Raw genomic sequence first — 13861 nt, 5'->3', positions numbered from 1 at the left:
GGACCGGCGGGTATGGGGACGTGCGCGGCACCTGCGGCTCCGCCGGAGCCGCGGGGGTGGAACCACCCTGACCCTCGGCCTAGTCGCGCGACCGGCGAGGGGAGTCCGAAGAGCGGTGTCGCCTCTTGGACTTCTTGGAATGCTTCGACTTACCCGAAGACTTGGATCCCGACGACCGATGGTGACGTCGGCTGTGGCTCCGCGACCGATCCTTGGACCTCCTCCTGGACCGGGATCGAGCGGCGCGCGGAGCCGAGTGGCGGATCTCGAGAAGCTTACGGGACCGCTCCTGTCTAGGTCAGGGCCTTGCAGTCGGAACACGACTCCGCGTCGTGGTCGAGGCCCAAGCATTAAAGGCACCGGCGGTGATGGTCCGTAACCGACATCAGGCGGCTACAGTCAGCACAGGCTTTAAAACCAGGCATCCTACCGGCACCGGAGTCGATTGACAAGATCAAAAAAGATCGAAAAAGTTAGTCAAAAAGTGACTAAGGGGTAGCTCTCCCGGATCTGCGCTTAATGGCGCGGAAAAAAGAAGAACTGACGTCAGCGCGCGAGGGCGGCGTCTAAGTACTCCGACGACGTCATTCCGGCGCACGACGCCGACGACGGACGCGGAGCCGCAGACGACGCCTAGCGACGCGCAAGGGGTATTGCTGACGAAAAATCTTCCGGATCCAGCCTGACGCCTGGGGATATTCTAAGGTGAGGAATCTAACTAACGTGTTTCTTTCAGATGATGCCATGCACTACCTCCAGGTGTATCTGCCGTTTGTAATCTGCTAGACATCACTGGCTAAGTTAGTCCACCCTGGTGGTCAGAAATCCTGACAAGCGGTTTATAACTAGAAACATGCCCTGTTGTCAGCGGCAGAGGAGCAGAGGAATCAGGACCCCACTCCGGTTTGCTGCAGTACCCCATGGCGGTGGTTGTCGATGAGAACCTGGACCAGCCTCGCTTTGATGGATGGCAGGAAGGCCTTAATTGCCAAGCGAATGGCCTTCAACTCCAACAGGTTGATGTGGAGACGAGTCTCAGCTGGAGACAGAGTCCTTTGATCTCCACCTCTCCCAGATGACCTCCCCAGCCCAGTACTGACACATCCATCATCACTGTAGTTCTGTGTATGGTTGGAAGAGGGTTCTGCCACTGATACAATTGCATCTGACAGGTTTCCTTGGTGCTGAGCCCTTGGAGACCTAAGATAGCATTGCAGAGCCTGCATGTGCCAGCTTCCGTAATCGACAAGCAGAATGCAGGAGGCCAAGAAGTCTCAGAGCCACTCTCATTGAGACCCAGGACCGAGGCTGAAACATCAGGATCATGGCCGAAATTACCTGAACTTGGTAAACCAGGGGGAAGGCCTGAAACTGCACCATATTCAGGATAGTTCTGATGAACCAGAGCGTCTGTAACAGAGTCAGGTATTACTTTGGCACGTTGAACGAGAACCTCAAAGAAGTTAAGAAGTTTACCATCGTCTGGAGGTCGGCAATGACTGACTGTGGTGAGCCCACCTGCAACAGCCAGATGTGGTGCCAAGGGAAGACTGGTATTCCCAATCTCCGAAGGTGTGCTGCAGCCACCTCCATCATGTTCGCAAACACTCAAGGGGCACTGGTGAGGCAAAAGGGGAGCATGGGGACCTGAAATTAGTCTCGACCACCTTGAAGCACTAGTAACGCCTGTGGGACTGGAGAACGGAAAGTGAAAATAGACCTCTAGCAGGTCCAGTGATAATATCCAGGATTCGGGATCCAAGCCAGATAGAACCTGGGCCAATGTGAGCATTCTGAATTTGTCGTTTTCAAAAAGAAATTGAGAGAGCGAAGATCTAAAATAGGACAAAGGCCTCAGTCTTTCTTCGGCACCAGGAAATAACAGGAGCAACTTCTAGTCCCCATTTCCGATGCTGGGACCATTTCTATGGCTCCTTTATCCAAAGGAGCCACGAGATCCTGCCAGAAAATGGATAAATGGTCCTCCGAAGACCTCTTTGAGGAAGGTGGAATGTGAGGAGGGTCGGATGGTATGGAAAATTCTTGCTGGATTATTTGAAGCACCCATCCGTCGGAAGTGATGCCCTGACACCTGTGGAGGTAATACTTTATCAAGCCTTCAATAAGGTGGACATGTGCTGCAGAGGGTCAGCTAAAGAGGTTTGGTGGCAGTAACAGGAGTGAGGGATTAACAGTGAGTTGCCACTGATGGCCTGGTTATTGTCTGGTGTATCCCCGACTCTGGCCTTGAAAGGTGTGAGTGGGGTTAACTGCTGTGGAGGTGGACTTGGGTGAAGTGTTTTCATCAAATCCCTTCAGAAGCCTTGAAAGAAGATACTGAGGCATAGGTGCAGAGAGGCCAAAAGAAGGGTGCTGTGACCCCAAACTTCTTAAAGCATTCCAGGGCAGAGTCTGCCTGATCTTTGAAGAGATGGGTGGAATCAAATGGTATGTTCATTGGTGGCACCTGAACATCACCCGAGAAGCCTGTTGGGTTTTATTTGCACTTAGAGCTGAAGCACCATGCTGGTACTGAGAGCCCAATCTAAGAAGTCAGTGGTGTTAAGCTCAGTGTAGATGACTTACTTTGCACTGTAATGACCAGCCTAAGGTTGATCCGATATTCATCCGGGACTGTCGGTAAGATCACATGACCATATCCCATATGAAAGTCATCCCATGAGGCAGCTGAATTTACTGAGCGAAGGGTGATACTGGCTGAGGAAAACACTCAGTTTAATTTATTAGTTTGGGATTGTGCCATTAAGGTAACACAAACATACAAAACATTATCAAAATTATATTAAACCTAAACCAAAAACCCTTGTGAACTCTCAGGTGGTGACTGTGTCCTCAGACCAAGCGACTGGTTGTATTGTTTTTTATGGATATTGAAATAAAAATGTTTCAAAAAAACGAAACTAAAATTCATCATCATTAAATCCTCTTCCCGAATGTCTCCAAGTGTTTTGATCCCCTATCGTGAGTCATAGTAGGGAAGTAGTTAGGTTTAAGCCCTCTTGCGGATGCCTGGTCCATTAAGCTTTCAGGCGTAGAGTGTTGCATTGGGAATGGAGGATCACAAGTGCATTTCTTTGTCATTTGGTGGCCCGCCTATTTAGTATTGGGAAGAGCAAGTTTTGACCTAAGTGCCCATTTGTGTGCCTATCAGGACTTCAACAATAGATAGAAGAGGTTCTATGGAAGCCTGCCCAAGTTGCAAGACCTCATTCAGGACATTACTTTTAACTTCAATGGGTGGTAGTTCCAGGACGAAAACTTCGGCAGCCCGTCTGATCACCTCAGCATAAGAATATGTTTCCTTGGTGGAAGAGCAAGGGTGAAACATCCAATCCATTGTCCAGGGAGGTGTCAAGCCCACTGGTGTCTGGAAGGCCCATAAAAAGATTGCCCTCATCATAATAATGGGATGCATCAGCCCCGTCCTCTCTAGTATCACCATGTTGACTGTGTTCTGAGTCTGAAGTAAAAGGAATCTGAAGTGTCAAGCTAGTGGTAGTGGTCTGTCCGAGTCAGAAGGATGTTGGACTGACTGCAACAATGATTAAAGAGGCACAAATTTGGTTGAGGTTGTGTTTGCTTCTTAGTCTCGTAAGACAATGGCTTCTCCCTCCAGCGTATTAGATTATGGTGCTGGATTCGAAGTCAAGTTGGTCTCTTGGCCCGAGGGTTAGTGGAAGCCCACGGCAGAATCAATATGTGTAGACAGCGTCAAGGATAGATCCACTGACAGTATCCAGCCTGGAGGCCTCCTTGGTTCCTTGAGGCCCAAAGGCACACCAGAGGGAGCTGGAAGGTTGCCAAAGATGTGCAAACATGGCTTTCTTAAAAGTCTCTATTTGTTGCTGTGTTGTCGATTGACCCGGCAATTCGGTATTCATCGGTTTGAGATGTGAAATGGGTTTCTCAACCGGATATCGGGACCAAGACAAAGGGGCACATTAATGTCCTCGCTGCTTCTATAGACGAGAGTAGCATAAAGAGTCACACTTCCACTTCTTTTTTTTTTTTACTTGGACTTGCCTGATGACTTGGAATTTTGTGGGAATGGCGTTGAGAACTGGAAAGGGACTTTGATCAGAATGGCCCTTACACACATTTCGGCAGTGTTTGGAAACGTAGAGCTTGTCTTTGAGGTCCCTCATCAAGGTGTGATTCATCCCCACAGGACTTGGAGTCGTGCGAAGACCCAATGTACCAATGATATACCAAACATCTGCTTGTGACAGTCCTTACAAAGGTTTAAAACCTGTACTCTTCTAAGAGACATGTTCCCTTGCAAACTGTAAAAAATGTTTTTATGAAACTTTATCAAAAGAACAAGAAAAAGTTAAGGGGGTGAGCTCCAGAGAAAGAAAAGGCATATATGTGGTTCTGGCGTTGCCTCCAGGGCTGGACAAAGTTGATGCAAAGCTGCACAATGCCATCTACTGGTGCGCAGGAGCAATGCTAAGATAAATCTCCACATCTGTATCTGGGGGGTATTTCCAAGGTAAGGATTCTGCAATTGGAAATATCCATCAGAACTTACTATGAGTACACCCCTGGCAAACCCCAGGCATTAGTGCCAGCCACTGCTACATATAGCAGCTGATTTATGAAGGGGTTGTTCACATTCCACTGGCTTAGATGCAGGGCCTGTCAGATATCTTGTTTTAATACTTTTTGCCCCACCCATAGGGCAGCCCACGTGGGCCCACTGCGCATGGCCAGAAGCCTTAAACAGAGGGGGTAGGCAGCAGGAACAACTCAGAGCAACCACTGCAACATACAGCCAGCTATTGGAATAAAGCAATATAGTATCCTTCTCTAGGGATGGAATGCAAAAAGAGGAGATGAGGTTAAGACAGACAAGAGAACACATTTGGAGCCAATATGACCCATTTCTAGAAGGAACTGACTCAAGCACTAACTTTTATATTAATTGGGAAAACATATGAATTCCTGCTTTTGATATGAGATGAGAATATCCTAAAACATGATACACATGGGGTATGTTTAGATGTCTAATTTTTTTTATTAAGGGTGAGGAGTATGCAATGGATTATCGAATTCTATACATTTTAATATATATAATTTAAGTGATCTTAATATGAAATATTCTATTGTTTTACAAAATCATCCTTCTAATAATATGTTTACTAATTACTATTACAAACCCAATGAAATTACTGTGACAGTTGATGCTCGGAATATAATAATTATGGGCAGCGCTAATTTATGGCAATTGCTGGTTCAGCAACACTAGAATATCGAACAATGCTATGGCTGAGGAGCCCGTTTTTTGTTACATGGGTAGTATTCCTTTTTGGTGCTTTTTTCAATTTTTTCTATATTTTCTATATGTTGTCAATGTTTTTTCTCTATAAACTCTGTTCTGCATAATGATATAGGATGTTTGTATTGTTGTGTCTTTACTCATTGTGAGAAAGGGTTTAGTATGCATATCTATAGATTAAGCAGTGCCATTGGTCATGTTGTACTGCGGTGTATTGTTTTTCTGTAATGTATTTGGTATTGTATTGTATTTTTTAATGTGCCAGTCGTGTCCTAGTGCCTGTTGTGAGATGATATATTTGTGTGTTTTTTTATATGTTGTTCACAGCCCTGATGAAGTTCAAAAGAGATGCTTTGAACGGAACGCGTTGGCTGGATGTTATATGTACATTTATGGATTTCAAGTGAAGCAAAAATAAATAAAAAAGGTCTGTTGATAAATATTGTTTTGATTTTTTTGGGATGATCAGACTTTCCCCAGTGCACCTTTCCACTTGGATTAGTATAGAGAAGAGAGCATGTTCATAAGACAATTTTGTGTAGGTGTATACTGGTTGTGTAACCATGCATTGACCCTGTGGTGTCATGACACAGATGTTCACTATCATATTGGGTTCTTATATATAAATAGCATAGCAATATTCACACCATGAGGTGGTGAAAATTCAAATCACTGAGCTGGGTTTCCACAGAATTCCAAAGTACCAAAAAGGTAATTTCCCAGAAGTGCATGGAAAGGGGGAAACAGGTAGCGCCTAGTTTTTTCTGAATGTGCAGTTTTTCTTTTTATAAGCAGTCATACCTTCTTGATATTTTTGGTTGACCTGAGACCCCAGCCTCGTTGGTCAGTTTTGATGATCTCGGTTTCTGAATACAGTCGTTTTGTGAAATTCTGGTTTTGACAGCGTTCTCCTGCCTGGCACACCTGAGGGTGACACTCATACTGCAGTATTCTGTTCAGACATTCAGAGTCCAGGCCACAAGGATTTTCATCAGTGGGTTTACAGCTGCACCTTGGGATCTTCGATACGTCAACCACTTGGATCTGTACTTTACCAACAACTTTGTTACACTGTAAAGCAAAAGGAAATCATAAGGATTGTGAATAGTCTTTCAATGACTAGACAGAAGATTCAAAAAGAAAAACAGGAGATCACTGGAAAATAAACCAAATTAGTAAAGGATACGGACTGCATTCATGCTTCCCATTAAAGTATGGAAAATATTCATTTTATTAATTGCATGCCTCCAGTTTATATACGTAGCTCCTTATTTTGAGCTTCTCAAATTAGTGATCCAGTTAGTGACAGCAGTTAATGGCACAATTGGGATTCCAAGATGTATTTCTATTCTGCATGTGGTATTATGGCACATAAGGTTTTCCAAGGAGATATTTGCAATGTACTCCTTGGAAGAATACATCCTTAGAAAGTTGCCTGGAAAACGAAGCGAAAATACAGATTAACGCTGTGATTCTCAATTACGTAGTGAAAATTTGGAAAATGGAACATGTACATTTCTTCACCCAGTGGTATCAGAGTTATCAACCATGGTGCTACGCTTCTGTATTCCTATGACCCTCATGACGAGGGCCCAACTCTTTGTTTACAATTAGGAAGAGAACATAAGGAAGGAAGTAAACTCCCTTCCTCTTTGCCCCTTTTTCTCCTGTGAATTAACAGTCTTCTACAATTGGCCTGCAGTATTTGGCACATGCAAAAAAACAGGAACTTGGTCAACCAAAGTACGAAGGAAAAAGTGAGTTAAGGATGTGCAGCACATACAGACAAGCCCTACTTCAAAAACCTGCAAAGATTACTTGTTCCTACATGTAACATCCTTCAGTTGCGTTTCAGGGCAGAGAACTGGGGAAAAGAGCAAGCGGATGAAAGGAGAACTAACACAGTACTGAACCTGATTTTGAGAAGAAAATCTGTCTGGCCCCCAGGGAAAGAGTAGGATTCCAAGAAGGGCATCTCTAAACAAATCTTAGCAGCGTTGGAAGTGGACAGGGTCAGTGACCTGTAGAATCATTTGAATCGCTTGACACCGTAGCTTTGAGGAAGTCACCCTAATTGCATTACTCCGATAACAGCAAGGCACAATATAACTGCTAACAACATTCACAAAAGGGCCCATGTTTGATGAATTTACAACAGTAAAATTCTGAGGTTGGGTCATCTTATGATTTTAAAGGGTCAAACTTGTTTATGTACATATCATCATAGAAACACAATATCTACCCCTCCTGACTTATGCCCCTCGCCCCTCTCTTCATTATAGAAGAATGAGGTCAAAGGAAGTTACATCAATTCCTTTAATTGACTTATTTAATGTACATATCTTAACACAAAAAGGTCTTCACAGGACGGGGTGTGTTGATTTATACTGGTTTACTCATCACATGATCTAAAGGAGTTCACTTACATTCTCAAAGAAAGTGAAATTCAGAACACTTTTATGACTCACTAGTGTTGAGAGATCATCAAGATGAAGATGAGTTAAACTAGAACTAGGGGATGCAGCAAACCACACAAAAATTACATTAAAAAAATAACAAATAGGAAACTTCAACTGTTTAAATTCCAGTATCCAGCAGAGGCCATTGACTATTACATAGCCATCACTGTGTAAAACCCATTTTAAGTTGTATTTTGCTTGTTCATTATTGCTTTTAAAAATACTTTGGATGGCCCCTGCTCCATTGTCTGTCAGAGGAAGTATTCCTTTGATGGAGCCAATAGGGCTCTGTCGATGGAATGTTTAAGGTCCACGCGCCTCTAAATGAGGTGGGTGGCCAAGAAGGAGATTCTCTAAGGGGAGAAGGGTGGGTCACATATGAATCTATGAAAGATACCAATACTGGACAACGGGAGTTACAGCTAAGTAACCAGTTCTTTCTCCAGTATTGGGGTATCATGCATACATTCACATGCTTTAATCAGAATAGTTATTAGTGCAAAACATTAGCAATAAAATAACACTATTATAGCAGCGGATGGTGGGTACAACATAATACATTGTATGGTAACAGGCCCACCTTATTGGAAAAGATGCCTAAGTGGAAGCAAGATGGCGGCCGCGTAGCTGTGGCCGTTGCAGCAGGGCAGTGAGGGCAAGGAACTAAGCCCCATGGAGCTTTAGCACACAGCTATGATTCGGCAAGCAATGGTGAGAAGAACAACGGAACGGCAATGCCGACGGCACTAACTTGCTGTGGGCTCTCGAGGCAGTCTGTCCGCTGGGTGTTGGCCGCGATTGCAGCTCTCTCTTCCGTTCGCGGGCTCCGCGAACTACGCGAGCTCCGCGGGAATGAGAAAGGGCGGAGTCAGGCTTCGAGGTGGCGAAAGGAAGCGGTGTCCAGACCACGGCTGAGGATTGTTGACGGTGGTTGTTTCGGCTGGAGCTCGTCCAGTTCGAGGATTCAGAAAGAAATCATGGCCCCCAAAGCGGCTGCTGGTTCTAAACTGTTGTCCCATAAGAAAAAAACACAGAGGGAGGAAGCCGAGGCAGAGGGAGATGAGGTCGTGCGAGGACCCCAAACACCACTGAAACAAACAAAAAAAAGGCAGCAGGTAGCAGGCAGGACCCGACAAGCGGCTGCATCAATAGCGGACATCTTCCCTAAAGTCGGTAAGGAGAAGGAGAAGGGGTCTAAGGAAGCAGAGGGTGCCGTAAATACGATGGTGGAAAGTCTAGCTGGTAACCCCCCCCGATCACCAAGGAATGCACCGACCTGACTCTTTCCTCTGATATACCCTCAGTCAATACCACAAGTTTGGCCCTTGCCCTCGCAGAGGTGGAAGTCGTCCTAAAGGAGACGGTCCTAGCGGAGATCACCCCGGCCCCTTTAGATATGGGGAAAGGGGTTGGCGGTACTGTGGTGCAGATCACCGGGGGTGGTTGTACTGGAGTCCAGCTAAAGCCAGGAACATCAGTAAATACTGACCCGCAGAATGTTGATCTGTTGCCAGGAGGAACTATCATTGAGAGGGAAAAAGCGCTGAGCGAATACTTCTTTTCTGTCTCTGATGGGGCGGAGTGGTCTGAGGAGGATGAACGCAGCTCCTATCTGGACTCAGAATCCGACCCCGAGTATGATCTCCCTGCAACTACAGTGCGGCCTCCTGTAGTAAAGAGCCAGCCTTTAAAAATAGGCCACTCTCACCGAGACTTAAGTTGGGATCACTCTCCTGACTCAGCCCTGCAGGGAGGCCCTGCTGCGGATATTACTCATCGGTCACTCTTGGAGACCATACACCAGGAGATACTGGCTCACAGAGAAGAGACTCGCCAGGATAATCGTAAGGCGCAGGCCGCTATAAGGAAGATGCAGGGAGTGGTTAGGAAGCTCTCTAAAGTTTGCACTAATACGGGGGACAGAGTATCCAATCTGGAAGAGAGGGTGGTATCCACGGAGGCCGAGGTAGCCGTAGCCAGTAGCAAAGTCAATGCCCAATGCTCCCAGGTTGTTGACTTACAGTGGCAAATGGATGAGATGGAGAACAGGCTCCTCCGGAATAACTTGAGGGCCCTGGGGATCCCGGAGGGGGGTCGAAGGTTCAGATATAAGGGCATTTATCATCAAGCTTTTTGAGCAAGCACTTCCAGAACTCTCAAGTTGGAATTGGTCCATTGAATTACAACAAGTCCACCGTATCCCCTTTAAGATCCGTAGCAATGCTAAAGAAGGGGACAAACCTAGAGCAGTATTGATATTTCTGGGCAACTTTATACTGAGACAGTCCATCGCGGAAAAGGCCAGATCAGATGCTAGGAGGAGCGGCGATGGGTTTTCTTTCTTCGTTCGTCCAGACTACTGCCACACGACTGTGGAGCGAAGATGGCGACTGAGGGAAATGATTAAGCCGTTTCAGGAGAAGAGGATTCAAGCTTATCTTATAAACCCGGCCCAGTTAAAAGTCATCAATGAAGGGAGGACTCTATTTTTCTCATCTGAAATCAAAGCGAAGGAGTATTTGGACACTCTGGGCAAATAGTCTGACTCTTCTTGGGAATGGTCACTCGTTAGAAAACAATCAGACATGAGTTGGGTGCGGGGGGGGTTCTAGTAGCTGTGATTTGAGTAATATTCAAAATGGGCTAAGGGGCTTTAAAGGGGATCATCATATTCTGATTCTATTGTGCTTGTCCTCACTGTGTTCACTGCAGCTCCATTATATGCACAGACTAGGTCTGAGCGCTTCACTAAGGAGGGTTTGGGTGAGGGCCTGCGAGCCGGGTGGGGTTCGCAGTGGAGGGGAGGGAGTTTGGGGTAGAAGGAGGGGTGGTAGGGGTTCGGGGGTCAAGGGGGGGGAAAAAAGGGGAACAAATTGCAGTTTGTATCATCTTGCTTACTTTTCTAGTCAGCTTATGGCCTTAGAGATGGCGAAGCAGTCTAAAGCGCAGGTTTACTGCGATGTTCAAATAGCCCGTCAAGATGGCAAGCATTAGGGTATGCTCTGTTAATATAGGTGGGTTAAATGATTGGAGGAAACGTTTAAGGTTGGCTCACTTTGCTAAAAATAACAGAATTGATATTCTATGTCTTCAGGAGACCCACCTTCCCTGGTCCAAAAGGAGCCTTATGTCCCTCAGCGGTTTTGAGCTGGTGGCTTGCTCGACCCAATCCTCAACAAACCGGGGAGTCGCGATCTTAATAAAAACATTTTTGGGAGGGGTCAGGCGGATAAAGTCGGACAGTCATGGTAGATGGGTCTTAGCGGAATTGGAAATGGGCCTGACACTCTGTGTAGTGTATGGGTCAAATGAAGATGATCCGGAGATCTTCGACTCCCTAGAACTAGAGCTTGCAAGCTGGCCAAATCCCATAATATTGTGTGGCGATTTAAATATTTCTGCAGATTGGGGTGACACTGCTTTGTATCAGGGTCGGAAACCAAGAGTTCTCAAGGCAGTAAAAGCCCTTATTAATTCCCACGGGTTGAAGGATGTGTGGGGGAAAAAAGAACCATCAAAGCCTGGCTATACATATTATTCAAACCCCTACCAGAAGTTCACCAAGCTGGATTATTTATTTATATCTTCAACCGAAATAAATAGAGTAGGAATAATTAAACTCCCGAAATTATTGTCGGATCACAACCCTTTGATATTGTCTTACGAAATATCCGGATCCGATAGGGTTAAAACCAGATGGACATTTGAAAGACGTTTATTGGCAGACAGAAGATTTACGGAACATATTTTGAAATGGGTAGCTGAATTTTTTGCGGCCAATAGGTATAGTGCATCCAGAAATGGCGTTTGGGAGGCATTTAAAGCCGCTCTAAGGGGTGAATCTATAAGTTATGGGGCCAAGATAAGAAAGGAGGACAGGAGGGAGGTGGAGAGGTTAATGGGGAACTTGTTGGATGCAGAAGAACAGCATATGAAAGATATAACTAATGGAGGGGACAGCAGTGAGAGCCAGAGAGAGATGCTGAAAATCAGAGCAGAACTTCAGAAGACGATCACCCAGAAGGCTACGGGAGATTATCAAATATCAAGGGCCAAACGCTATGAAACGGGAGAACAGGCAGGTAGAGTGTTAGCTTTGCAAATAAGACAGGGGAAAGCAAGGAATATAATTTCCTTGATCGAAGAAAATGGGGAGGAATTCACGCAGGCTAACGAGATAATACAGGCTTTTAAGACTTTCTACCAACGCCTGTACGATGAGGAAACCCGGGATGGTTATCAGGGGGAGGAGGTGGTGGATAATGGTCCCCGACTTAACGCCTTTGGGAAGGATGAACTGGACAGGGATATTAGTGGGAGTGAGATAATGGAGGCTCTGCGAGAGCTAGCCTCGGGCAAGGCTGCAGGCCCGGATGGGATCCCTCTGGAGGTGTACAAATGTATTGAATCAGAGATCATTCCTTTATTAGTGGATCTATTTAACGGTATATTATGTACAGGAGTGGTCCCAGATTCTTGGCGGGAAACTAACTTCGTAGTCTTCCATAAGAAGGGTAAACCCCGGGAGAAATTAGGCTCCTACCACCCAATATCGCTAATTTATGCGGATACAAAGCTATATTCGAAGATCTGGGCGAAAAGGTTGGGCAGGATCATTGGCGGTCTTGTCTCCCCTTGGCAACATGGGTTCATACCGGGGCGCAGTACTACGGACCATATTAGAAGAGCAATAGCACTGTTTGATGCCCAGGTGGCCGGGGCAGGGGAGTTGGCCATGATCCTGCTCGACGCAGAAAAGGCCTTCGACCGGGTGGTTTGGGATTTTATATGGGGAGTGCCGGCAGGGAGAGGATTTGGGGAGAAAGCCATCAGAGCTCTCAAAGCTATGTATGTAGATCCTGTAGCGAGGGTGGTGGTTATGGGGGAGAGCTCTGAGAAGATAGTCATAAAGAGAGGCACACGACATGGGTGCCCCTGCTCCCCAACCCTTTTCGCTCTGTATATCGTATATCGACCCACTTGTCCAGAAGATACTAGGGTCCTCCAGGATTAGTCCGGTGGTTTGTAATGGTCACGTTAGCAAAATCTTGGCCTATGCTGACGACCTGGCAATCATCACAACCAACCCTCAGCAGGCGCTTACGGCCCTTGTTGAAATAGCAGAGGATTTTGGAAGTCGTTCCGGTTATCTCTTAAACGAATCCAAAACGCAAATAATCTGCACCGGGAACATAGTCAAAAGTGATACGAGATATGTGGATTCGGCGATCTATCTAGGGATCAAGATTAATGCCTCAGTGGAGAAAATAGTAGCGGAGAATTATCCCCCACTCATGAAATCTATTGAAATAGAGCTAAAGAGAATAGACGTGTTACATCTTTCTTTGATTGGGAGGGTAAATGTTTTAAAAATGACAATGTTTCCAAAAGTCTTATATTTGTTCCGAGCCATACCCCTTTTATTGGAGGAAAAATTAATCAAAAATCTGGATTCCATTTTTATAAGATTCATCTGGCGGTTGTCATGCCCCGCGGTCATGCCCAGAGATGCGGAGGGTATTTAAGGGACACCGATCGTTACTAACGCTGCTTAGCGTTCTAGCTGTTAGCTCATTTCCGTCCTGTCGCGTAGTGCCTGACTTCCTGTCTGGAGGTGTTTCCTGTTTCCGGTTTTCTGGCGTCGTTTAGCAAGCAGTGCGAGTACCTTGCTGTTCCTTGTGTGGCGTGGTGTTGAAAGTTGCGGTAACTTCGGGGGCGGCAACGATTGTCGTGTGCTGGTCCGTTTTTGGCAGAATTCGTTTACACCACGGAAGCCTTCAGTTCCAAGTAAGGTCTCGGTGTCTGCAGTTTGGACTAACTGATGGTCCGTTCCCTAGGCAGTTCTCTGTTGGGGAGTTATTGTGTTGAACACGGGGATCTGTGTTTATTGTGAATCTTGAACCCTGCTATTAAGGAGTCTCTCTGACGGGTGTGGGTCAGAGTGCTATTATTAGTTAAGTTTGCCTTAGTTCCTTTTGTAATGACACACCACTACTAGGCGGGGAGAACTAGCGTGGACCATTGAGCCTTGACTTATGTTACAGCAGTACTTCTCAGATAGAGAAGGTAATCATTAGTCGTTACACAGGAAGTACGTGGGGGT

At 45.9% G+C, this 13861-nt stretch overlaps 1 protein-coding gene across 2 annotated transcripts in view; it reads right to left on the bottom strand.

Annotated features, from left to right (window-relative positions):
* NSD3 (nuclear receptor binding SET domain protein 3) overlaps positions 1–13861 on the bottom strand; it is a 1492250-nt gene that overhangs the window by 269257 nt on the left and 1209132 nt on the right. For both annotated transcript variants that reach the window (XM_085633955.1, XM_085633956.1), the window contains one exon: positions 6101–6370. In XM_085633955.1, coding sequence (XP_085490081.1) covers positions 6101–6370 — 270 coding nt within the window. The remainder of the gene's footprint in view (positions 1–6100; positions 6371–13861) is intronic.

This window comes from Triturus cristatus, chromosome 11, assembly GCF_964204655.1.
Source record: "Triturus cristatus chromosome 11, aTriCri1.1, whole genome shotgun sequence".
Taxonomy (NCBI): domain Eukaryota; kingdom Metazoa; phylum Chordata; class Amphibia; order Caudata; family Salamandridae; genus Triturus; species Triturus cristatus.
The sequence above is the reverse complement of the archived record's forward strand: the minus strand, read 5'-3'. Positions and strand labels throughout refer to the sequence as shown.